This window comes from Aspergillus pseudonomiae (assembly GCF_009193645.1).
Source record: "Aspergillus pseudonomiae strain CBS 119388 unplaced genomic scaffold BDV37scaffold_97, whole genome shotgun sequence".
NCBI lineage: Eukaryota > Fungi > Ascomycota > Eurotiomycetes > Eurotiales > Aspergillaceae > Aspergillus > Aspergillus pseudonomiae.
In genome coordinates, this window is record NW_022476089.1 from 82274 (window position 1) to 107588 (window position 25315).

Here is a 25315-nt window from a genome sequence, read left to right on the forward strand (position 1 = left end):
CAAATGCTGGCCAAGGGTACAGCGTAGCGTTCTATGTGGCTCAAAGGCACCGGCAGTACGCTGTAGCGAGTATAATACAATGGGACGCCAAAATTCAATGTCAAGGGGGGAAGGCACTACAATCGTAGAATATCCCCACTTCGATCAATACCACCCCGAAAATGGTCTGCCACCACGTTTCCACCCAGGATGGTCTCTTCCACAACTCCCTGCACATGCTTAGGTTCTATGCGACCATACCAAATTCCCTTTCCTGCGAGAGGATGCGGGGAGGAAGAACCTTTCATCGTTATACCCGGAGGGATATACACGATCACATTGCCTGCATACTTATGACCTCCTACATGGCTAATTAAACCCACATGAGCATGCCCTGGGCTATCAATTGCGTGATCGCCACTGCCTGCCAGTGTGAACCCTTTGTCACCAAGTACCCTCCGAAATTCATTCTCCAGCACCGGTGCCATTACACCGCACCGCTTGTCACGCCCACCGTGGCCGCAGATAAGGATGACAGGAGAATGATATAAATCCACAGCATCCGTGAATTTGGATGATAGCTCCGGCTTCCGAGTTAGTTCAGCCTTCCTAGCCTCAGGAAGAGACTCCGACATAGCACTGAGCTTTTTGGGGAGCAGGAAGGCTTGTACGAAGGTAGACAAGTCGGTCCCCGCGCCCGTGGAGTCTAGGATCTCGGTCGGAATAGATGGGAAATATTTAAAGCTGGGAAAGAGAAATGCAGATGCAGTGGAAGAGGTACTAGTAGAAGCAACGGACGGAGAAAAGGAAGAGCTGCTGACAAGAATGTTGTTGAAAGGCTTCATCTGTTAGCAATGTGTCCACCGGAGATAGCTGGACCTGGGCCGCTACCTACGTCAGCATAGCGTCCTCCCCGACCCAAGAGACGCTTCAACCCTCTCGCTAGGTGTCCCCAAGCATGATGTTTCCCGTCATCTTCGATACGACTTGTCCAATCTCTTTGCCCAGTACAAATGAGCATTTGCTGCGCGTAGGCTGCCATTGTCCCATTCAGCGGCTGGTTATAATCAATTGGGAGCCCATCGGGCATTGCCGGTGTTGTAGGGCATGGGCAACTGGGCTCTGGGCAGGACTTGGTCACTGGAAATGGTGGAGGGATGTCTAGAGGAACTCGCAGGGAACTTGCGTGGCGTGTGGTAGCGCGGGCTGTTGGTGTCCTGCTGGCTACCTGGCAAAGCACGGGGCGCAACGTCATGATTGACGAAATTGTTTTAACTGTGCCTCAACCTAGTGATATGCTAGGGAGATTCCGAAAATCGCATACCTTCTACAGTCCTTTACATGTCTAGGTTGGTCCGCTAAAGCGGTCGCTGTTTTTGAAATTCAGAGTCTGTGTCGAAAAGGGATAAATACCCGAGTTTCCGAGGCCTGCTCGGAGATAACGGGAATTCTATGCATTATCAATCAATCATGTGGTTTAAATTTGACCTGGATAACATCAACATATTTGAGTGCATGGGGCACAGTATCTAGAACCCGTCTCTTGGAGTCACAAAGAGGGAGAAGGAGAGGAGAAAAATCCTGTCGCCGCATGAAGCTTTCCATGACGACTTCGAGAGATTGAGTAATTCAATACAACAATTACATACTATATAGATCGTCACATTTACATGCCATAAGCCAATATATTACCTGGCTATGACTCTATAACTCCTCTTCCTACGGCCTTGTAAATGCAACCAAAGCGCTAGAAGAGTCCGTTAGAGGCCATAGCGCATAGTAGAAGCCAGTGGCCCCTCCAACAAGAATCCCATAGTACGCGATGGTCCAACCAATGCTGAGTTGGCTATACGCATAAACCGGCCCCCGATCTGTATCGCCTTTGCCTTTGCCTAATGGTGATTCGAGCGGGACCCCGGCCTCAACTCTTCCCCAAAGACGAGGAAGTCCGCACCAATTGCAGAATGCGTGAGCGAGAATGACGGCTGGTAGAGATCCTGTACGTAGATATATGAAAGTTGCATACCACCCGAAGATGGTGGTATAACCAAATTGAAAGACCGACCTGAACAGCGCCGCTATGATGGAAGTATCCGGGTGAGTTAGACGAAATTCATAAAAATGATGTACATGGGCAATCCCGAAATACAGAGGGGCTGTAAACACGATCCGGCTTGGAGAGGCCTTGGCGAGTATATGAAGGGGTATGATGGCGGAGCGAAACATGACCTCTTCAGTGACTGGGCCCTGTTTATATGTATATTGTGAGCGGAAGGATATCGATCAGTTCTGGGCCGTTGGATTTGACTCACAGCGACGTAATTTCTCCATCCGATCCACCCGCGAAGGGTTTCAGAGATCCTGTTCCCTTTGATCCAATCTCTCCACTCGCCTTCGGCAATCCCTCGCTCGAAGAGGGGCCCGGCGAACAGAATGGCGGTTAGCAACAGGCTGCGAAGAACCTCCGTGAATCCTACGGGCCACCACCCAAGAAATCTGAGAGCCTCACTCAGAGGGACATTGCCCTTGGCGATGATCAGCCATGAGACAGCTAAGGTACTCCCAATGCAAGACAGAGTCACAGCCTTAATTCTGGCCCGGATCACGGACGGTGCATCTCGGCTGAGAGTGGGAGATGGCCGAGTGGTAGAAGAGACATAGAATGGGACCACATAGACTAATGTCAGACAGATCTGCAAGATTTTGTTAGCTAATTCTGAAACGAACTATGCCTATCAGCTGTAAAAATGAGAGGCCTTTTTAGGGGGTGGGAGTTGCCCCTTTTCTAGGTTACAATGATGCTATTTTTATAGATGTTTGTTTGGGAAAAGCTAAGGCGGGAGTAGATGCCTACCGAGAAGAAAGCTGCCGTCTGGGCCGAAATGGCCGGTTCATCTGAAGACGAACGGTTAGAGGTAAACGAGATCATTTCCGATTGCCGGGCCTACCGTAGCTTTTGGCGTAGAGGGTCCTAAGACGCGCCAGGATATTGACAGGGGCCATAGCTATCTACCTGAGTCGGGTAGAATCACTGAGCGAACCCGACGTCGGAGGAATAATGTATCGAATTGATAGGTATACAAGAGTTGGATCATGTAATGTAGCAAAGTGCATCAGGGGGTGTTGAAATGACGATCCTCATGGACGTCGTTGACGATGATAATTGAGATAAAAGAGAAAAAAGACAAACAAAGAAAACCGAAGTTGTCATTTTTTGCCTGATTCTGAAGGCATCAAACCACACACAACTTCATCTACGGAGTACCGTTGGATCGTCTCTCATCATGTGCCATGGATACAGTACGGTCACTGGACCCAAGGAACTACAATCCGAGTCCTATTTCAACGTACCTCTTTTACAATGCAGTATCCAATGCATGAGAATGAAACCCCGCCCCTCATCTGCCATATCCCTATCCATTGGGTACATCAGTTAAGCTCACAATTCATCATCGAAATCCTCAAGCAACAATGGTACGTAACTCGTGTTCATTAACGCCGTCAATCTGAGCGACCCCACTTCGGCTGAGTTGGCAGCTCTGGGATGATCCTTCGCTTTTGTCTCGTTAGGATTCACGGCGAGCCTCGTGCGATCATTGGCCTGCAGAAATTGACAAAGAGACAATTTCCCCCTTTCTGCTACCAATAAGACATTCTGGAATCCTCGGCCTTCTCTGACTCGCTCAGCCACAGTTGCCCTAGTGGATCGACCCCCGGTTCATTTTGTTCCCCGAAGCCTGCAACTCCACCGTTCGGATTGGTCACAATCGAGACGGCCATCCTCGTGGAGACTTACTAAGAGGCTTTAGGCTCTGAGATAATGTGATGAGATCCCTACAGCATACAGAGACATGCTGCTGCGTACGAATGCAACACTCGACTAATGCGCAGTAGAGGGGCCTTGCATATGTTTCGCACTACTAATACTAGCCAGCCAACTGGATTTCGTTGCACCCTCCGAATTTTGACCCCCAACATTGACTATGGGCTGAAGTGTTTAAGCCCCTCCACCCTTAGTCTCAACCGGATCAACACCAAGCGAAATGACCCCGAGCCTCGAATTCCACTCCTCATTTCCGGATCGCTCGGCTCACTATTTGTGACGCTGAGAATTATGAATTATTCATATAATTAGATCTTGGAGATCGCCACATGTTTTGGAACCTAATGACGAGGGACCTTCCGATGCAAAAACAAACGCTCCAGACCTCCTGGTGAGCTGCGACTGATCCGCGGACCAATTACCTTCTCACGCGATCGGCAGGGCAATTCAGTTTAGCGGACGAACTGCAGGTCCATTCCTACACAGTACATCTTTTCTTTTTTCTTCCCCCACTAATCGGGTTGTTTCAGATGCTGCTCTAGAGCGTGCAGCTTGCATGCCCCTGGACGGATCCGTTTCCTGTTCCAGACCTTAGGCTCGCATCGTTCACCGCCGCTACTAGACAACAGGATTCTGGAGGCTGCTTAAATATTACCACCGAGGCCTGCTTGCATAACTGCTTCGTTTCAGATCTTTGGTTTTTTCTCTTCCAGTCGTTCAGGGTCTTGTCGCTCTTTTGGAAACGTGTTTTCGGTGCTTTCTGGTCTCGGTTCAACGCTCTCTTTTCTATGGTCGGCATGACTCAGCTAATCTAACTTTCCACGATTCTTCAACTGCCGGCTCCACGCTCCTTTTAATGTTACGTCCCGTTGGACGCGCCAGTCGCTCATTTGACGTCGCTTGTGTGTCGAGACATTCTTTATTGCATCACAAAAAAAATAATAGACAAACAACAAAACAACACCAGCAGCCGTCGATCGCTTGCTTCATAGACTAAATCTGCTGTCATTCTTTTTACGTCTTAGACAAGCAGCCATTGATATTATTGATCGTTTTTATTTTCACTTTTACCATTCTACGATCCTAAGCCTGCATCTTGGGAATTTTCTTTTTCTTTTTCTTCTTTATTCGTCAATAGAAACATCTGTTTTTCTGACACCCTTCTTTATATCATAACCACTTCTGCAACTGGTACTTCCTGATAATGAACTAATCATCGTCCCAACAATATGCGCTCAACTGGATCTTCAACTACCTCGTCGCCCGGACGGAGGGCTCTTCATGAGCGCACTTCTTCTCAAACGAACGAGGTTTCACCGCCACAGTCCCTACGAGCTGTTAGTGACAAGCACAATGACCAGGAAGACGAATGCGATGTTTACACGGCGACTCCGTATCCAACCAAACCAGAACACATCCTCTTGCCACGACCGGGGAAAGGCCAAGAGTTCATCCCGGATTCTAGGTTCCACATTGAGGAGATGCCGAATGAATCCAGCGCGACACTGTCAACAGAAATCAGCCATATTCTAGATAGCAGTTTGATTGAGCAATCTACTGGTGATCCATGGGACTTATCCTCAACCTTCGACGCTGCAAACACTCCACCTCAGGTATGGGAAGATGATCCTGCCTCCAGCAAGTCTTCTCTTCCAGAACATGGCCCCGCAGAGCATAGAGAAGTCGATTTCAAATCGGATGATGTTTCGTACTCGGACGAGGAACCAAATACGCTACCTGGAGCTGCTCCAACAATCAAGACCGTAATTTCCGACACGTCATCCCAACCGCCACACCGTGCAAATGCTGCATCAAGCAATTCTAGTCCCAATGTAATACCTATTGGGCCGTCGTCCAGTCCGAATTTTGTTGCGCTTGACAGTTCAAGTTTGAATTTTGTCCCAATTGGTGCATCATCCAACCCAGAAAGTGGCACTCGGTCAAATTCGCTTTCCTCTCTGAATTCACTGGGAACTGTGATCAGGTATATAGGAGCCGCTCCCTGGACCCATGGCTCATCTTCCGAACAGTCAAGCTCACGCTCTTACTCCTTTCGTTCAAATCCGCCCTATCAAGGACCATCAGCGCGCTCAAATTCCACCCGCGCACGTGAACGGAGTCACTCTCGGTCCGTTACTTCCTCTCGCAGCGATCCATCCTCAGATATTCAAGCGATTGTGGATAGCGGCGTATTTCTGCAATATCCAACCATCCATGCGCCTTCGTCAGAGAGCTCAAGGGTAGACGTTTCGCACTCTGGTGACTCACTGGACCACACCCAGCACGAGACCACGGCGGACGGTGCGTCGGAACACTTTAAATCGCACTTATCTACAGTTACGTCTCGATGGTCCGCTGAGTATGATTCGAGATCAGCTTCTCCGGCCGATCGTGCCGAGAACACCACAGAGCCATCTAGGCCTACTGCGGCGCTTGTCCGTCAGAGACCGACGTCTTCTTCGGTGTGGCTAATCAATAGCACGGACGGGGATGAATACTTAGACGATGTCTCCAGTCTTCCAGCCCGTCCTACAAATCCAGCAGTACCGAGTAGTCACTCATCCGGATCGAGACAGAGCAGTGTTCGCAGTACAAAGCGGCCAGGTACTAGTTCGAGTTTGACCTTCAATGTGCTGCCTACTTGGGCCAAAATGTATTATGGTCAACCGGCGGGCTCTGCACTTTCTTCGGTGGAGGCTAGTCGTCCATCCTCAGCACGTCCGACAACACCCAACTCCAACCCCATCCACCGTTTAACCACCGCTGCTACTCGCCCGAGGACCCGTACCAACGAAACGGGACAAAGCATACGATGGATGAGCAAACCTGACCCACGTGACCCACGGAGCCATTGGGTGAAGGGCTCTGAGGTTGCAGAGAGACCCGGACACTTTCGCCATCAATTGCGACACAGCTGGTCCCCGCATTTGTACCCCGATAGACGTAATGTTCGCCCGAGGGGGAGTACATGGGGGGCTCCGTCTATGGATTCCCGAACAGAGCCTTTTCTCGGACGCAGAAACATTCAAGTATGGTCTTTTTGCTTGGGATTCATATTCCCACTTGGTACGTACCTATTTGTACCCGAACTTGGGAAACGCAGCTTTAGTGCTTACCTGTTATTGCTCCAGCCTGGCTCATAGCAGCCTTTCTTCCTTTGCCCCCTAAGCCGGAAATGATCTTACAGGAAGACACTGAACCTGGACGTGAAAAGACACTCCAGATGCGAGTGCTTGACCTTGAACGGAAGCGGTACGAAAACGCTAGATGGTGGAGGAATCTTAATCGATGGATGATACCTCTGGGACTGGTGATCATTACAATCGTTGTAGGTGTTCTTTCGTGTGTGCCAATAACTCTTGCTAATAGTCGTTGCAGATCACACTGGCTGTTGTGGGAACGAAGGTGGGCTTCTAGTGTCTATCAACGCTCTGCAACCTGTCTTTCGGCCTTGTCCGCGGGTCATCCCGGTTGCTATTTTTTCTCTTTTTCTCCTTTCCTAGCCTTTTCTTTCCTTTTTGACCTTTTTCGACTGGATCGGACTGCGATCTTCATTATTGCTTCCTGGGAGTCGGTTTCTTCAACTCTACCTTACCTCTCGATGCCTCATTTCCGCCTTTGATACCCTCGCCGCTTCCTTAACCTTTCTACTTCGCTTTGGCTGCTTGCACTTACCTGGTTACACTACTCGACACGACTGCACGACGTGATGCGCATAATGCTTCTTTATCATTTGCTTTCGACCTTAATTCTATAAGTTGTTTGTGCTCTCTTTCGGACGACTTCCCAGATATCAGTAGGTTGAAGGGAAGCCCATGTTTGGAGCACGCAGCGCTGGATTAATTGGGATTTGACGACAGATTCTGGATATATGTACTGTTTGTTATATAAACATTTGTATATTCCCTTCCATGTATTTATCTATACATGCCTTTATTATGAATTCGAGACCAGAAAATTTACACATCAAACCAACCATGTGTACAAGTATACGCGGAGACATGCGCAACCTTCCTTTCACCACTATTAATAGGTAGTTGCAGTCGGAATATGCTGTATATATGGATTTATATGCAGACATGTCCATGTTTCATCATTGCTCCAAAGTGAGTCAAAAATGGCGATAGCGCCAAAAATGTAAGAATAAGATCTCGTATAAAAAACGCCATGAAGGGGTAGGGTGTTCGGAAGTGGTGTCCAAAACGAATGGACACTCACCGCAAACGAACCGCATGATTAACTAATTGTTTTGCCTGAACGATAGCAAGTCTACGCAATCGTAAACTCATCTTGTGACGACTGAATCTTCAACTGCTCGCTGGACATGACACGAGGACTTTACCCAGCTGATTATAATCAATTACAGTGAGAATGACATTGCGAATTAATGCCTCCGGCCTAATTTATCTTCCACAGCAGCCTTCAGTTCATCGCCTGTAGGCATATTGGCTAAGCTGCCTCGTCTCTGCCTGGACTCAATTTCGGCTCTGATTTCTTGAACTGCATCATCCAATTCCTGGATTGCATCGTTTGGTAGACCCAAAGTTGGTTGTCGTATGTTCTCCGAGCTAACCGCCCGGGGTACGTGGGGTTTATTGCGTGCTTTCAGCTTTTTGAGAAGTATTCCTTTGGCGGGACTGACGAAGAAAGTAAGGGATGCGATATTACCAACAATGCCATAGAAATAGACGCTCCTCCAGACCTTGATCGAATCACTGAAAGATAGGAAGATGAAAGGCATGACGGCAAAGGACAAGGTGAGCTGGGTCACAATATAGCTGGCAATATCATAATATTTTTTGTAGGCAGTGGGCCGGCTGCCATCAGGGGTGAGGAAAAATGGCCGAACATAGCGACGGAAATCTGTGGAAACTGATCAGAATGAAACTAATGCAATGCAGGTATGTGAGACGTACTCTTAGCTACGGTTTGGATAAATGATCCCAAAACAAAGGTCAGATAATATCCAGGGTAGAATCCGTGCCAGAATGCACTGGTGACAAACGTAGCGAGACTGGCCCGGAAGCCAGGTTTCTTCCCCTTAGGAGTGACGCGTAAATAAACATAGTTTCGCAACCAATGGTTTGTGTTTTTGTTCCAGCTCCCCAAATAGCCGTGAGAATTTTGAGCAGTTTCGAGGCTCCATGGATCAACATTCTCTAACCGGTTCCAAAACACTTTCCCCGACTTAGGATCGAAGCCATTGTATCCCATGCCAGATAAAACACAGGCACCTTCTGTGAGGTACCACACCCCGTAATACTTCAATCGGGCCGTAAAGCCGAGCATGTGTAGGATCCATACCCGTCGAAGGAAGGAATACTGCATGAATGTCTGACTGAGGACCAACTCTTGGTTGTAGAACGACCCGAGCTGCAGGAATGCAAATATCCACCCTAGCCCAGCGAACGCCTTTTTGGCGGCAGGCGTTCCACTTCGAGGGATCTTACGCTTCTTTCGAGTCGGAGGTGCCTTCGAAGGGTCCGTCCCCGGAGGCACGTCAAAGAGTGTGGTGTCGATCCACCGGCGATAGTCGACATACTCGAAAGACGGGCCAGCGAAAAGTGACGGAAAGAACAGCACATATCCTAGGTAGTCCAGAATACTGGGAAAATCTTTGATCGCGGCGTACTTTTGAGGGTCTGAAAGCTGTTCCTGGGACAAACGGCCGTCATGAACATTCCAGCAAAACGATGAAAGCTTCATGACGAGCACCATCTGGGCTCCGGTGATATCAGTTGCATGCGCGTCATCTATGACTTGTCGATAGATGTGACTGATTGACATATGGCTCATCAAAAAAATGAATCCAATCCATGGCATCAATGACCCATCAATATAATAGGCAATCGCATAGATACCAGCCGCACTGTAGGCTAGCGTCCGGAGACCGTCCCAGAGGTCAAACAGGCCAACAAGATAGAATAGTGAAACAGCGACTATGAATACATTCTTCTTCCAAGGTTGTGCGTCTGGGATTCTTTTCAATAGCGCGGCCAGAGGGTAGGAGAGTAGGAATGACGCAATAAGCTTCACTAATGCGATAGAGGGGACAGTTTAGCGACGCGGACGAGGTATGAAGCCATTGGGAGACCTTACGTTCATCAACGGAAGCCCCTGTGATATTGGCAGGATACTCGAAAACTAGAAGATAAGCAGCATGTTAGTACTGTCCAATACTGAACTTACAGGACGTTAACTGGAACAGCTCACCGAGATCTACGTATGGTAGCATCGTGCAGCACGAGGAAGAGAAGCAGAAAAAAAAAGGGAGGGAGGAGGAACAGGGAGAAAAGCTCTAGATAGGGTTTAGACGAGTATGGATGACATTGAGTAGACCCGATATTGAGAAGTTGTTGGGTAAGGGAAAAGGTTCATGAAAATGCCATATGGTCGAGGAACATCAACAGAAATCACATGCCATGATCATAGGCGGAGAACGAATACTCCAAACGTGTTTGGCGGGCCGCTTCTTTATGAGATCCACACCTCCCCAACAACAACAACTACAACTTCAGTGTTCACGCTTCCTCCGTACCTCATGTATTGTTTCTTATCGGAAATATTGAAGATTCATCCGTGACTAGCTTACTTTCAGCGCACTTGTCCCCGGTTGTGATCCTCTAACGCCTCCTCGGGGCGGTTTACCCTCACCATGGACGTCGTCGCGGCGGTTTCGGGGTATATCTCCAAGATGGTCACGGCAGGGGATCCCTCGACATCGGGCTCCTCAACGTCGGCCAAGATGAAGATCCTGCTTTTGGATAGTGAGACGGTGGGATTCCCCTTCGAGGTTACTTGCTTATCAAGAGGCTGCGGTCTAATTTGCCATGGATAGGTCACCATTGTGTCGACAGCCATCACCCAATCCGCCCTGCTGAATCACGAAGTGTACCTGATCGATCGGTTAGATAATGCGGCTCGAGAGAAGATGCGGCATCTGCGCTGCCTCTGCTTCGTGCGCCCATCCCCCAGCTCCATCCAATTCTTGATCGACGAACTTCGTGAACCCAAGTACGGCGAATATTACATCTATCTCAGCAACATCATTCGCAAGTCGTCGCTCGAGCGCCTCGCTGAGGCAGACAGTCATGAAGTGGTGCGTGCGGTGCAGGAACACTTTGCGGACTTCATCGTGATCAATCCGGATCTGTGTTCCTTAAACCTCGGCTTTCCTCAACAACGGTTGTGGAGTCACTCTCCAGACCTGTGGAATGCAGATGCACTGCAGAGAGCCACGGAGGGTATAATCTCTATTCTGTTAGCTTTGAAAAAGAACCCATTGATACGCTACGAGAAAAACAGTCTGCTGGCCAAAAAGCTGGCTACTGAAGTTCGGTATCAGTTGACTCAGGAAGAGCAATTGTTCAATTTTCGCAAGACCGACACGCCGCCAATTCTTTTAGTTCTAGACCGACGCGATGATCCTATTACACCTTTATTGACCCAGTGGACGTACCAAGCGATGGTTCATGAATTGATGGGCATTCATAACGGAAGGGTTGACCTTCGAGACGTACCGGAAATCCGACCGGAGCTTCGAGAAATTGTCCTCTCGCAAGATCAAGATCCTTTCTTTAAGAAAAATATGTATCAAAACTTCGGCGATTTGGGTCAGAATATCAAAGAATACGTCGAACAGTATCAGGTGAAAACTAAGAACACAATGAATATCGAGTCGATTGCGGATATGAAGCGGTTCGTGGAGGATTATCCAGAGTTTCGCAAGCTTTCTGGAAACGTCAGTAAACATGTTACTCTGGTCGGGGAGCTCAGCCGGCGAGTCGGCGAGGAGGATCTCCTCGATGTCAGCGAATTGGAACAAAGCTTGGCGTGCAACGAAAACCATGCTAGTGACCTCAAGGTATGTAGAGACTTGACCGAACTAGGGATGGTTGTAGACTTGATGCTGACTGGTTGCGTAGAATCTACAGCGGATAATACAACTCCCATCTGTGCCGGCCGAAAATAAGATACGTCTAGTGGCACTATACGCCATTCGATACGAAAAACAACCGAATAATGCACTACCGATCCTGCTTGATTTACTGGTCACCGCGGGAAATGTACCGTCGTATAAAGTGAACACCATTCCAAAACTACTCGCCTACCACCATTCTCTTCAGGCTCCTCCAGTTGCTGGAGGTTTCTCTGACCTGTTCGAATCGACTTCCTTTTTCTCTGGTGCTCGAGATCGTTTCAAAGGGCTGAAAGGTGTTGAGAATGTCTACACCCAACACTCACCGCGCCTAGAGGCCACTCTTCAAAATCTGATCAAGGGCCGGTTAAAGGAGCTACAGTATCCTTTTCTCGAAAGTGGAGGTCACATCCGGGATAAACCCCAGGATATAATCATTTTTATGGTGGGTGGCGCGACCTATGAAGAAGCCAAGATGGTGGCTCAGGTGAATGCCAGCTCGCCTGGAGTACGAGTGGTTCTTGCTGGTACAAGCATACACAACAGCACGAGTTTCTTGGAGGAAATTGATGACGCTGTGAGCGGCTGGCCAGATCCCGCTCCCTCTAGTGCCGCTGGACGGCTGCGGAGGGAGATTGCGCATTAAGATACTATACGATCCTGTTATTGCCTAATTGCCTGGTATCGGCGTTTTTATGCGGGGCATTCTGTTTGAATTTCGGTAGCATTTGCATGCTTGAGGGATGGAGAGATTTCATGGATTGTTTCAAAACATCTTAGTGTAACGATATTCCACAAGAACATTGTCCACCTTGAGCTGTGTATATATGTATAGATTCACGACTGAGGTTTTTAAATGCTGTAGACCTGAAACGGTGATTTATATGCCGAGACCCCGGATTTGCCCAATGCGGAGAAGAATGGAAACAAACTATCCTTCAAACAACGCGCCGAACCGCAACGGACCCCTTCTTCTTTTATTCTCTTTCCCTCCCTCTTGCATCCTCTTGATGGAGTTTCACAATTCCTCCCCCAAACCCTTAAATGCATCATCACCGTCTGCAACCGGTGTACGAGAACCTAAGCTCCATCTCCCCACCACCACTGACCCTCCGGGACCGCAGAACCCGCCGAAACCACTCGTATGGCTGGTATGACCCACGAGCTACTTCGAGGAGTGTCTGTCTCAAATCTCGACAACCCTGGCAGCTAATATACCTGGTCTTATCCTAGATCTTCGGTGCGACAGGCCATATGGGCCGCTCCCTTGTCAAGACCGCATTGTCCCGCGATGACCTTGTCGCAGCTGTGGGGCGTACATTCGAGAACAGTCCGGAGTGCATGAAGAAGCTCGAAGAAGAGCATGATAACTGCCTGGGACTTCTGTGCGATGTCCGTGCTAGAGAGACCGTCAAACGAGTCATCGATCGCACAATCGAGCGCTTTGGCCGTATTGACATCATTGCCAACTGCGCCGGGTACGGTGTGATCGGGGCCTGCGAGGATCAAGACGAATATGACATCCGCGACCAATTCGAGACAAATTTCATGGGGACGCTGAACATGATTCAGCTATCCCTGCCGCATTTCCGTGAGAGGAGATCCGGTCGGTACCTAATCTTCAGCTCAACATCAGGCGCCTTAGGCGTTCCCGGATTAGGGCCGTACTGCGCATCAAAATACGCCGTCGAAGGATTGATGGAAAGTATGCTGTACGAAGTGGACAATTTTAACATTAAGACCACCCTCGTGGAGCCTGGACACATGCGCCGTGATGATATCGGCGATCTTGTGTCTGATACTGCGATGCTGGCTAGTCAGAATGACCACGACCTCGCGTCGCCCCTCCCCCTTTACGGTCATTTTTTTGTCAAGCCACCGAGCGAACCGTACAACACGCCCACTGCGCCGGCGGCGCATGCAAAACGCATGCTAATGTGGCTGGGCGATAAGCAACCTGCCAGCGCCGTGAAAGCTGCCTATCTCGTTTGGGAGTTGGGTCATTGCTCCTATCCGCCTCTCCGACTTATTCTTGGCACATATGCTGTGGAAAGTATTCGGGATAGACTAAAGTGTATCATTGAAGAAATCGAGGATTGGAAATACCTAAGCTTTCCCCATGGTGACCAGCACCCTTCACCCACCAAGGATAAAATGCTTACAAACGCACGAGAAAACGAAGCGGGAGATACGGCGACGTGATGAGAGTGCTTTGGTAAGGTCTAAACTTGTGCTAGTAGCTAGCTCTGCTGCTTCACAAGGAAGCCCCCCTGGTTCTTACGAGTTATTATCTCAATATCTCACCTGATCGCAGCCGATGTGATGCTCAGTCGTTCAATAGGCGTGCTAGCTGTATTCCGCGTAACGTTTGACCACGGTTGTGATCCTAATACAGAAACACTGTGCCAATTTAGTCGCGACATGTTGCAGCGTAATGCAGAGACGAGCTTCCTCTCAGCTGTCAAGGCCAGCTCGTTGTAACATCTCAGACCTGTTGAGATCTTATAACCGCAGGCCTCCGAGCAAGTGGTTGACTTTGGTGAACCTAGCGCACATTAAGTTTGACCTACTGTCTCAAATATTGTGCAGACAGCAACATTTAGTATTATAGTCTATCAATATAGGCGAAACAAGGGAGCTACACAATTGCATGAACAAGCCTACAATCCCGTCCTCGCAGACCACTCGTAAGCCAGGTAATTTGATATTTATACATAATCTATAGTTCAACTAGTAAGACACTTCTCACTAACCAGCGATAGTGATCTCCAGCAAACCGCGTCCCAACCGGCAATCGTCAGCTGATGTCGCCAGGTTTATTTGCTGGATACAAGATCGTCAAGCGATTCTATTCATCTCAGCAATTAACCATGAGCATTCATAACACAGGCTTCTTTAGCATGCCATATATGTCTTTTCTTGGCCACATCTATACCAAACGTATCCTTGATAGGCCCCTCGTCATCGTGGAAAGACGCTTGAGCCTGGGGATAGGTATCCGATTCCGTGTCGGGCGAAGGTCTCACGAAGCGCAATTCCTCTACAGACGCGCCGAATTCGTACTCTCCCCGGCAAAGGATGGTTACACCGACGGTAGCAGTTGTGCTCTCCCCGCTATGTAACAGAGGTAGCACTTGCTGTAGCATACCGGTCCATGCGAGACGCTTTGACAAATCAAGGGCAACACTGTTGGGTTGATGACGAAGGCTTGGCTGGAGTCGGAGAAGAGGATGGATAGGCCTTGAGGATCGGTTGGAGATAGTGACGTTGAGACTAAGCATCTCGTCAATCTGGACCCTGTACTTTGACCGTCCGATCTGCACAACACTGTCGCCGTTAGGGCTAACTATATCAGAAGATGAGGAACTCAGGGCAAATCTTATATCAACGTCTTCGAGTCGGAAGGCGTCCACCATCCGCGCACTGAAGCGTAGGTTTCTCAGGTCAACCATTCCTTTCCGCCCCGCAGGACTCTCTTTCCAGAATCCGGATACTCTTTTGAGGAGCTCTTCTCGGTACCAGAATGCCTCACGTGATGCGGCTTCGGCGTCGAATGAAAGTTTATGGGCGCTTACAACGAACTGTCTCTTCATTCCAGTGTTTAGAACTGGGATCGAAGCATGGGGGTTATCTAGATAGACACGAGGAAGAACGAGGACAAAACGCGATGTTTGCCCTGGCTGAAGTTCTCCAGAAACGACATAGCGGCCATCTATCAACTCAGCTTCCTCTATCGACCGCTCAGACGGTTCGACAGGTTGTGAATTAGCTTGCAGTGACACTGTTAGGGGATTCGGCCAAGCGTTACGAAGATCAAGTAGCAGAAGGCAGTGATCAGAACCATATGTGCCTTGCCCAAGATGAGATAGCACAGGTGAAAACACATCGCTACTTGGCGAACATGGAGAAACATCCGTATTTGCCTTTGCGGTATACTCGGATTCCGCACCAGCCTCCCGACAGTTCCACCAGGCGAAGTCGCCACTAAAAGGTAATATATCACAACGAGCAATTTCTATGCTCGCATTGACAGTAACGGTGAGCGGGACAAATAGTTGCCGGGTATAGAATACATCAGGTAGTTCGCTGTGAGACTGTCCAACACACGAATAATCGATCTGTACGGTCGTATCTTGCAAGCCGGGCTTCCCAGTGACGTCCACAGTGAATATAGCACACTCACCAGGAGGTATTGAATGGTCACCTGGATTTTTGCCCTCACGCCGCCACCGCAAAGCGGGCTTCGACAGCTTGAGTTCAAGTTCGTACACTTCCACTGGCAGCAGATCTCTGTTGCTCAGAGCATTCTGGATTTGCCGCGTAGTAGAGTCCTGGAAAGTAAACAGTATAAAATCCAGAGGGCACGATGACGTGTTGCGCAATGTGATTTTGAAAGAACCAACTTCACCTTCCAGAACCATGAACGCGGACTGCGACAGGGAAAGCGACTCGATAAGGAGGGACGGCTGGCGGCCTATAACCTTGATCTCACAAGATGATGTATCTGGGCCTTTCTTTGGAAGCTGCTTGCCGTCCCTCGAAGTGGTTGAACCCCAGGAAAGTGGCCGTTCCATCGAAGGCTGTTTAGCTGCTAAACCAGTTCGCTTAAATTTCCTTTCGGCTTCAGGTCTCCATAAATCCTTGAAAATGGGAAACCTCCGTTCTCTGCAGTGCCGGACTTTGACGAAACACCCTGTTATATTCACCACCCCTTCTTCTTGTGCTAATCCGAAAACCGTGACGTCTTGCAAGCTTAGGGGCCGAAGCACGATCCATTCTGCAGTAGCATCGAGAGGTACACCTTCGTAGTCAAGACGGAGCTTTTCGATCTCTACTTCAAACTCATAAGGATTTTGGAGGGTAAGTTGAAAAGCGGCATGTTCACCAGCCACCATGAGTAACTCTGCTGTCTTGTTGCTTGGCTTGTGAAAAGGATTATATAAGAATGGATCTTTTGATGATTTTTCACGGTCAGCTGTGACAACGTCGAGCTCTGATTTAGATCGACGGACAGGGCTTCTGGAATCCGGAAGGGCCAGCAACTGGACACCCCGTACTAAGAAATCATCCCAGTACTCCGCTTCCAGTCCGGATGCACCCAGCTTATTTGCGGCCCCCACTGTTCGCTTAATGTTGTTTAACAGTCGGATCTGTTCGTCTTGTGGCAGACATGGAGGGGTGTGTAATGTTTCAGCAAGCATAAGGTCACCCCTGATGGTCTGAAGTAACTCGACCGTGAAGCGAAGGACGCCACCAAAATCAGGAAGTGCTTCACAAGAATTGATACAGGCCTTAAGGACATCAATCTTGAGGTTCAAGTCACCGTACCCATCGAGAACGGCGTGCCGAAACGATCGTTCAACAATAGCAACAACCGAATCATACTCAGGGAAGGACTCTGTACCATTATCATTTGTGGAGCGTCTCTTTTGCCACTCGTAAAAGGATGAAGGTTGAACGCCATATATTTCCCCTATTGTAGCGAGGAGGGAGCGCATGCTCTCTTCCATGTTCCCAGGTCCAACGTCCAGAGCATTGATATCAAAAGCTGTGTCACTAAGGGACGCTAGACCGGCAGCAGGATGAATTCCCACTTCTGCTGCACCTATCTTGCGGGCTTGAACCAGCGTTGGGACGAGTATTGACAGAAGTTCTCTCAGGATAAAGGCTTTCTTTCGTGGTAGGCCAAGCGTATCGAAAACAGAGACAACACCGATCATGATAGGTATTGCATCCGTCGGAGGCAGATCTGACCCCGGAGATAACGGCAGTGCACGGAGGAGGAAGTTTGCGATCTCGGACTTTCGGAGGATGACCAGGCCACGAGGGCGCTCCGGTCGGTGAAGAGGTTGTAGAGGTTCACCCATAACAACGTGTTTTAGGGCTATGTCATCTAATGCACCATCACGGATGCGGGCAGCTACCAACAGCCTACCTAAACGAATCACTGTTTCTGAGAAGATGAGCTGAGGCAAGGGCGCATTGGCTATATTAGCGGCACGATTGTAGAGATTGAGTATATTGTTCGAAAGGTCTGGTAAAAGGTTTGATAGATTCTGGAGCGAGATGATCCGGTTCCCAGGTGTGGATTGCCCTGGGGCCGATTCGAAATTATATGATGATTTTGAAGACTTATCGGCAACAGGGTAACAAATGGGAGGAATCTATCGATCGAAGCTTTAGTAACAGCAGCGTTCAATTGAGTATGGAGAAAGAGAGAGAGAGAGAGACGCACCTGAAAATCCATGCCTGCCCACGCAAACATTAGCAAGCAGAGTAGGATTGATTCAAGTGCTTTAGCATGCCAGACATAATCACTGCACGCTCTAGCGTTGGATGCAGCTTCAACGAGTTCCTTCAAGGCATCCGGCCACCTTCCGGCCTGAAGAAAGAGAGTTCCAATAACAACGCCTGCACGACCCTTGATCCGATTCTTAGTACGATCGGTAGCGCTCATACTGCTCACAGACATCCGGTCACGGCTATGCTCTTTGGAACTCGGCAAGGAGTTGGGCTTTCCAACAGAGTTGGAGCGGGTGGATAGTTGAATAGACCGGGTTATCTCATCAAAAGTCGTTGGAGTTTCATGGTCACTTGGGATGGGTGAGCCTTGGCTGGAACTGAGAGGTGTTTCAGGCGTACCACCGTTGGGGTTAGATGGCAGCTGCGCAGGCATGGTCATCCGGTGAAACAATCTGTCGGTGGGACGTGGGCGTATATCTGGGCCCCGATGTGGGCCCCATGATGAGGCCTTTGGGGATTCGATTGAAGGTATGCTCTGCATAGTCCTCGCAAACCCGTCTAGCTCGGAAAGAAGCAGAGAGGTGATATCACATAACACAGTCTTCATTGTAGTAGCTTTAGAGGCTTCAGGCCGAGGAATCCATAAGATATCATCTGGACCGTTTAAAAGCTTGTTCACCTCTTCATGATCGAATATTAGGAGTTGGTGTACCAAGGCTTTTGGGTTCTTCTCCCTGAGTAATTCTAGTTCCTGTCGAAGTTGATCCAGTCCAGCCGGAGTGGGAGATGCTTCATTTTTGGCCTTAACCGTTGATTCTTCACTATTCTGTTCATTGCCTCCATCTAGTTCGAGCCCATCGGCTACGGCAATAACAACCAAGGGTTCTCGATGAACTTCAAAAGGGAACAACTCTAAATGCGACGTTGGAGGCACAGAGAAAGTAAGATCGTAGAGAATTATCCCTGTAGGAAACGCTAATGGGGAGAACATATCTATGAAGAGAATCAGTCAGTTACTGTAATAGTCTCTATGTGAGTAGAATACAACAGCTACATCAAAAACAGAACAGCAGTGCCTACTTCGATTGGGCCGCGCATCAGGGCTAATGTCCCCAAGACGGACAACATTTTCGGCCTGTAATCTTGCAGCGAAGCTCAAGAATCTTGACCGTTTAATCTTTCCAACGGGAAGGAGCAACGCCCTAAGGCGCGCAGGCGCAATGGGGGAAAGAGGGTCGACGCCCATAATGTCATTTGAAAGGATGCGGAGCGGAGGCAGTCGGCGGGATGCTCTGGACTGCTTCCAAAAGAGAGGTCGAACTTTCGGAAGTCATACGATAAGAAAGCGAATAGTATTGAAAAGAAAGAAGATAACCCGGGGGGCAAAAAAGGAGGTTATAACCGGGAATCAGAATTAGAGAACATCCAAAAGTGACCTTTTGGCCACGCTTGACCGAGAGGGACGATCGCCGCACTTCAGATGGAATTAAACAACAATAGCGGAGTCGATAACAGCGTATTGGGTGTTTCTCATCTGCCGTACCCCGTTCCTGTAAACTACAGGGGTATACACGCTTATGTTATCCAGGGCCCCAGGCACCCACTTCCCTGTCTGATAAGACTGATAAATACCTTTTAACTCCGCAGTCTCTCCGACTATGACTTTCGCCATTCTGACGGTTCATAGAACCGCTTCCCTCCTACTTCATTACCTGTCATTTCATCATTATTGCCTATTAATCGACCATAAGGTTGTGTCTTCTTCATATTTGTAGACCGTCTGGATGACTTCTTGGAGATCTGTTTTGTCGTTCACATTTCATTGTTATCAACAATCGTAACCTATGCCTGTTTGAGCTGTTCCTTTGCTGAGCAACTCTTCCTCCTTTCACCTTCCCAACCATATTCAGTGACGTCCATGAAGGGTTTCTGGTATGGTACGACCTTGATTGCATAATGACGCAGAATATAGATTTCAACGCGCTAAGAGCGCGTACTATGGGATCGGGCAATGACGAGGAGGCTGTGACGGTTGATACACGGGGCCTGATCTCAAAAGTACTTGCGCGATACTCAGGGAAATGGTAAGTGTTGCTGGTTCTTGACTAGTGGGTTTATAGGATAGTTACTGATCCATAAACAGGACAGTCTTGCGAGAAATGATTCAGAATGCGGCTGATGCTAATGCTACAAAAGTGACCATAAAGTTCGAGACCTTACCCTCTGCAGTGGTCCCTTTACCTTCGCATGCCGATAACACCACATTGATAAAGCATACTATCTCTCATCATACTCTCAGGCGACTCTTGATATCGAACAACGGTTCTCCTTTCAGTGAGAAGGACTGGGCAAGATTAAAGCGAATCGCGGATGGTAATCCCGATGAAACAAAAATTGGAGCTTTTGGAGTCGGTTTTTACAGCGTTTTTGATGACTGTGAAGAGCCGTTTGTGTCGTCTGGGAAAGAGGCCATGGCCTTTTACTGGAAAGGGAATGCTCTCTATACTCGTCGATTGCAACTAAATGACGCCGCAAATCCTGAAACGACATTTGTGTTAGATTACCGCAATGATGCTTCTCCTGTTCCGTCTTTAATGGAGTTATGTCAATTCCTGTCTAGCAGTCTTACCTTCGTTAGCCTTGAGAGTATAGAGTTATGGCTAGACGACTGGAACCTACTGCGGCTGACGAAGAAGGCCGCTCCAAGCATCGATCTCTCAATCCCCAGAGACATCGAAACTAAGACATCTCAAGGTCTGATGAAAATAGTTAACGTGTCCCGTGAAGTCGTTCAGGTTGATGCTACGTGGATGCGGGCTGTTGAATGGAATCCGCACGCGAACCTATTTCGCGAGGGACTTAGAGATACGGCAGGATCTTTACGCACCTTTTTCTCTAGGCTCACTGGCCAGGGTGGCTCAGAGAAACCGGCGAAGACTGAGAGCAACCCTAATATCAACGACACGGAAGACATGACTAAGTCTTCTACGGCGTCGGTCTTTCTACACATCAATACTGCGAGCATTCAATGCTCTATAAGTCAATCCCTAAGCAGCGAACTTGAACGTGCCACGCGCAAGCCTCCGCCGAAGAAGTCTACATTAGCTGTATTAACGCCTTCCTATGATACCACTCTGGCGTCCGGGGCGTCTGGGTTGCAGTCAGACATTCTTTCATCGATTCTCCCATCTAAAGCCGGTAGAGTCTTCATTGGCTTTCCCACTCATCAAACGACGGGTCTCAATGCCCACATATCTGCGCCGTCCGTTATTCCGACAGTCGAGCGAGAGAGCATTGATCTCAACACACGATACATCAGCAAATGGAACCTTGAGATGCTCAGAGCAGCAGGCATTGTTTGCCGAGTGGCCTGGTCTGCAGAGATGACCTCTATCAAGTCTAAGATACAACCAACGAAGTCATCGAAAATCCGAAAGGATGACATAGTTAGCGTACTTCCCGAAGCCATTCATACAGCGAATCAGTTCGTATTCCGTGAATCAACTCCCTCATCGGTCCTTGGTCAGACTATTGAAGATGCATTCTGGACGTGTAACAAGAATGCCTCTATTGAGGTTTTATCAACGTGTGGAATTATCCAAAGCCACCAGGCACGCATTGCTCCTAAAGATCTCAGTTTCATGGATTCCATTCCAGTTCTGCCAGATGACTTTGTATTAAATGCGAAGGACTTTGTCAGGAAGCTGACGGATTTTGGGCTTGTCACTGATATCACAGTGTCTGACATTAAACGTGAATTGGAAGCTAGCACGCTACAGTCTACTCAAGTCCCTGAATTCCTCTCTTGGCTAAGCCGAAGGGCTGTTTCAGGACAACTTGACTCTCTATCTGTCCAGAGCCTTTTAAACGTCGCAGTGGCAAATGATGAAGATAGCAGCGGTGCTGTATGCAGGTTACTTGTCTTCGCAGACATAACCAACTATCTTAATCCTCAGCGGATACCAGTGGAACTGCCTTTGCCATCTTCTGTGATGCCTTTCAAGTACACCAAATCTCTAGGTAAGCAGGAACTAGAGTCTCTCGGCTGGACTGAACTGCAAATCGTCCCTTGGATTCACTGGATAGTGAGCAATGCCGGGAACCGGAGCGTTCTACCAATTGAACAAGACATTACACAGTCTTCGTCCTTTTCTGCTCAGGTTTTACCTGTTATCTCGAAGCAATGGGATGTTCTGAGCCAGCCGTCGAAACAGAGTGTGATCAACCTGTTGCAACCGCACACAGTCATGCCAACCAAGCTGGGTATGAAGCGGCCCGTAGAAACCTACTTTTCCTCAGTACGACTGTTCGATGACCTCCCTGTTATCAGAGGCCTTAATAGTGTCAAAGAAAAGTTTCTGGCTGCTCTTGGCGTCCGTAAGACCGTTGATCTTGGGGTCATCTTTGAACGCCTGTTAAGTACAACAGAATCTTCAGATGGGGGCAGCATTAGCCAGAGAAAGTGGAGCCATGTCGATTTGATACGCTATCTTGCCTCCGTTCGTGATGACATACCCGCTAGCGATATCAAGAGGCTGAAGGACACCAGTATCTGTACTGCGGAGGTGACCGAAATCACCCATGATCCTACAAAAGACCGCCGCAAACGTTATAAGATATATGAGCTTTTCGAGCCACACGACCCACTCAGAGCTCTTGGACTTCCTGTGATTGAGTGGCCGGGCAAGTACCAGCCCAGCAGCAACGAGGGTAAATTTCTCTCCACGCTAGGCCTGAGGAGCTTCCCATCCCCATTCGAACTAATAAAAATTATGGCAAAGGCAGCGGCAGCCAAAGACTGGACTCTTCATGGGAAAGCTATGTCTTACTATATTGCCGAGTATCATAATAACGGTTACGCCGCGTTCAACTGCGAAGAAGTCACTGTTCCTTTTCTACCTATCGAAGGATCCGATAGTCTTAGCATTCCAAGTCAGTGCTTCACTGATAAATCTGCTACTTTATTTGGCTTTGAAATCTTACGGGATACCCTTCACCCTCATGCTCCCAAATTCGGAGTCAAACAGCATCCGCCACTAACTGAATGCCTGAATTGTCTACTTCGGCAACCACCCTCTACTAAGCGGGACGCACGGGTGATTTTCAAATATTTAGCTGGGAGAGTATCGGAGCTTAAGCCGCGAGATATTGATCGAGTTAGCAACGCACAAATAGTGCCAGTCTCAGTAAATGCTACCCCCAACCATGAATCGAGTATACGCCGTGTAGCACCAAAGCTATGCTATCTTGGAGAGGGTGAAGATTACAGGGAGATCTTCGACTTTGTTGACTTTGGGCAAGAGGCCAACTTTTTTCTCATGGCAGTGGGTTCTAAGAGGGAACCGACTAAGATAGAAATTGCGTACATGTTGGTGAAAGAGCCGGCCAGGATATCCTCGACATTTCAAAGTGCAGACAAGTATCTCAAGTTACTGAGAACGCTTGCCGAAAATATCTCTGTGCTCAAGAAAGACCGGGGACTCCTTAACGAAATGAGATGCTCTGCATTCCTTTTAGCGAGTAGAGATATATCCTCTCTGTCTCACGGGAATTCGGGAAAAGGCGGTCTTGGCTCTGAAGAAGATGATGACGAACAGAGCATAAAGGAGTGGACTTTGGCTGCAGCGAAGGACACGGTGGTGGTGGATGATTTCCAGAGTTTCAATCTGTTCAAGGAACATATTCTCGCCGCGCCTCAGGAGGAAACACTAGAGAACTTTTATCTTGCTCTGGGTGCTGTACCGCTGAAAACCCTTGTTGAAGAACGTGCTCACTGGGGAGCAGTTGCCTCAGATCAACTGCCTGCAGCAAAATTACAGAAGTTGATTCATGAGCGCTCAAGACTCTTCCTCCACGATCAACCCGCTGAAACTATACAACACGACGTCAGGTGGCTGGAAAAGAACCTTCGAGTCCAAGTCGTCCATTCGATATCCCTCACCCGCTCCCTTAAAGGTCGTCGAGTTTCACATACCCAGAAGCGAAGTGCCATCATTACTCGGCAATCAACGTCCTGGGTCTTGTGGATCTCCCCAGGCAAATATGATCTTTATGAGATAAGTCAAGCTCTCGTTCACCTGATCCTTGTCCGGCCGAAGCTTCACTCGACTCTCACGTTGGAAATGCTCCTCAAAACTGATCTGTTGGAGCTCAAGGCCCGTGGCTACAACGTTGAGCGCATTCTTAAGCAAAAGGCTCACGAGGCAAGGATGGCAGAGGATAGGCGTCAGAAGCAGTTGGAGGAGGAGCGACAACAGCTCCAGGAGAGGGAAGCTGCATGGGCGCAGGAACGGGCTCAAGCCCAGGTGGAAACAGAAGACAAACGACAACCTTTGATGCCTGGGGATTTCCCTGACTCGCCATCGCCATCCGGCAAGGATATCGGCCCCAGTTCACAGGGAGAAGCATTAGAGCAAAGCCAAGACCGGCGCCCACGGGGTCTTTTCGCCAATTTAACCAAACGTTTTGGACTCGACAATGGTCGACCAACATGGAACCCCCTTGTTGGGGATTCATCCCAGCCATCCGCAGAGTCTTCAAATAACACCACCCCTCCTCCCCCATATTCGGCCGAAGACCCACAAAAATCTCGCACAGAACAGCCTGTGACCGTCAGCTCCCCGCATAAGCTTCAATCAGAGCTTCTTTCCGCAATCCAGGCTTGTCGACCTCATGGATCATCAGGCGTATACAGTCGCCCAGAAACGAACCAAGTCACTGAGTCTAAATCCTATTGTGATGAGAGACCCAGTCACGATCTAGAATTTGTGGCAACCCTTCCTTGCGGTATTCATGTACTCTTCGTGAAGACACTTGCAGATCGGTCCAACTTTCTTGCCAAGAACAGCGCCGGAATTAACATATTTGCTTCAATGCTCATTGATTGCGCTAGTGTCTTCTCCCTGCGTGCCGATATTCTCAGTGTCTTTTATGACCCAGGCGGAAAGACCATAGCGTTCAACCGGGCCGGTAGCATCTTCTGTAATTATTTCTACTTCCAGCAACTACATGAGAAAGAGCTGCTCCAAAGTCCGGCTGCCGACAGGAGCGAGGCGCTGGTATATTGGTGGGTGATACTTTGTCATGAACTAGCACATAACTTAGTGGGAGACCATAGCTCCGCCCATAGCTTCTACAGGTATGAAGAGCACCCTATACGATTATAGAGTTACCCCTGCTAATACCCTCTCCAGTGAAGGCTTCGTGGCTCAGTACTTCCCCAAAATCGCGACCAAGCTTGCCACCGCAAATATGCAAACGTCAGCGCTGAACTCATAGCTTCTTCGAAGCTGATCGGCTGGAGCTGCTGAAACATTTCCGACGATGCATGACGGTGTCCTACCTAGTACAAG

The 25315-nt window shown here is 48.8% G+C and overlaps 8 protein-coding genes across 8 annotated transcripts; 4 read left to right on the top strand and 4 right to left on the bottom strand.

Moving 5' to 3' along the window:
- Window positions 1-116: 116 nt before the first annotated feature.
- Window positions 117-1069, bottom strand: BDV37DRAFT_287628 (sucrase/ferredoxin-like domain-containing protein; the record flags this gene model as incomplete). The annotated part of the gene is made up of 2 exons (XM_032088144.1): window positions 117-818; window positions 875-1069. 2 exons carry the CDS (start codon window positions 1067-1069, stop codon window positions 117-119), a joined length of 897 nt encoding a protein of 298 aa, XP_031936732.1.
- A 397-nt stretch (window positions 1070-1466) lies between these two features.
- On the bottom strand, window positions 1467-3307 carry BDV37DRAFT_231510 (CAAX prenyl protease RCE1). The gene is made up of 4 exons (XM_032080355.1): window positions 2928-3307; window positions 2834-2874; window positions 2292-2672; window positions 1467-2226 (listed from the first exon to the last, which is right to left on the bottom strand). The coding sequence occupies exons 1-4, from the start codon at window positions 2980-2982 to the stop codon at window positions 1699-1701; spliced, it is 1005 nt and encodes a 334-aa protein (XP_031936733.1). The 5' UTR covers window positions 2983-3307; the 3' UTR covers window positions 1467-1698.
- Window positions 3308-3438: 131 nt separating this feature from the next.
- On the top strand, window positions 3439-4158 carry BDV37DRAFT_231545 (uncharacterized protein). The gene is made up of 2 exons (XM_032080357.1): window positions 3439-3453; window positions 3673-4158. The coding sequence occupies exon 2, from the start codon at window positions 3863-3865 to the stop codon at window positions 4112-4114; it is 252 nt and encodes an 83-aa protein (XP_031936734.1). The 5' UTR covers window positions 3439-3453; window positions 3673-3862; the 3' UTR covers window positions 4115-4158.
- Window positions 4159-4816: 658 nt separating this feature from the next.
- Window positions 4817-7446, top strand: BDV37DRAFT_231540 (putative serine-rich protein). Its single transcript, XM_032080356.1, has 3 exons — window positions 4817-6868; window positions 6934-7130; window positions 7181-7446. The coding sequence occupies exons 1-3, from the start codon at window positions 5032-5034 to the stop codon at window positions 7217-7219; spliced, it is 2073 nt and encodes a 690-aa protein (XP_031936735.1). The 5' UTR covers window positions 4817-5031; the 3' UTR covers window positions 7220-7446.
- Window positions 7447-8037: 591 nt separating this feature from the next.
- BDV37DRAFT_231552 (lysophospholipid acyltransferase) lies at window positions 8038-10208 on the bottom strand. The gene is made up of 4 exons (XM_032080358.1): window positions 10016-10208; window positions 9902-9946; window positions 8719-9837; window positions 8038-8665 (listed from the first exon to the last, which is right to left on the bottom strand). The coding sequence occupies exons 1-4, from the start codon at window positions 10035-10037 to the stop codon at window positions 8187-8189; spliced, it is 1665 nt and encodes a 554-aa protein (XP_031936736.1). The 5' UTR covers window positions 10038-10208; the 3' UTR covers window positions 8038-8186.
- Window positions 10209-10457: 249 nt separating this feature from the next.
- Window positions 10458-13922, top strand: BDV37DRAFT_275305 (Sec1-like protein; the record flags this gene model as incomplete). The annotated part of the gene is made up of 4 exons (XM_032085376.1): window positions 10458-10577; window positions 10641-11666; window positions 11728-12297; window positions 12954-13922. 4 exons carry the CDS (start codon window positions 10458-10460, stop codon window positions 13920-13922), a joined length of 2685 nt encoding a protein of 894 aa, XP_031936737.1.
- Window positions 13923-14584: 662 nt separating this feature from the next.
- BDV37DRAFT_287634 (TRAPPII-specific subunit TRS120) lies at window positions 14585-19209 on the bottom strand (the record flags this gene model as incomplete). Its single annotated transcript, XM_032088145.1, has 3 exons — window positions 14585-17884; window positions 17956-18956; window positions 19044-19209. 3 exons carry the CDS (start codon window positions 19207-19209, stop codon window positions 14585-14587), a joined length of 4467 nt encoding a protein of 1488 aa, XP_031936738.1.
- A 710-nt stretch (window positions 19210-19919) lies between these two features.
- BDV37DRAFT_260561 (histidine kinase-like ATPase domain-containing protein) lies at window positions 19920-25129 on the top strand (the record flags this gene model as incomplete). The annotated part of the gene is made up of 2 exons (XM_032083244.1): window positions 19920-20047; window positions 20107-25129. 2 exons carry the CDS (start codon window positions 19920-19922, stop codon window positions 25127-25129), a joined length of 5151 nt encoding a protein of 1716 aa, XP_031936739.1.
- Between the last annotated feature and the right edge of the window lie 186 nt (window positions 25130-25315).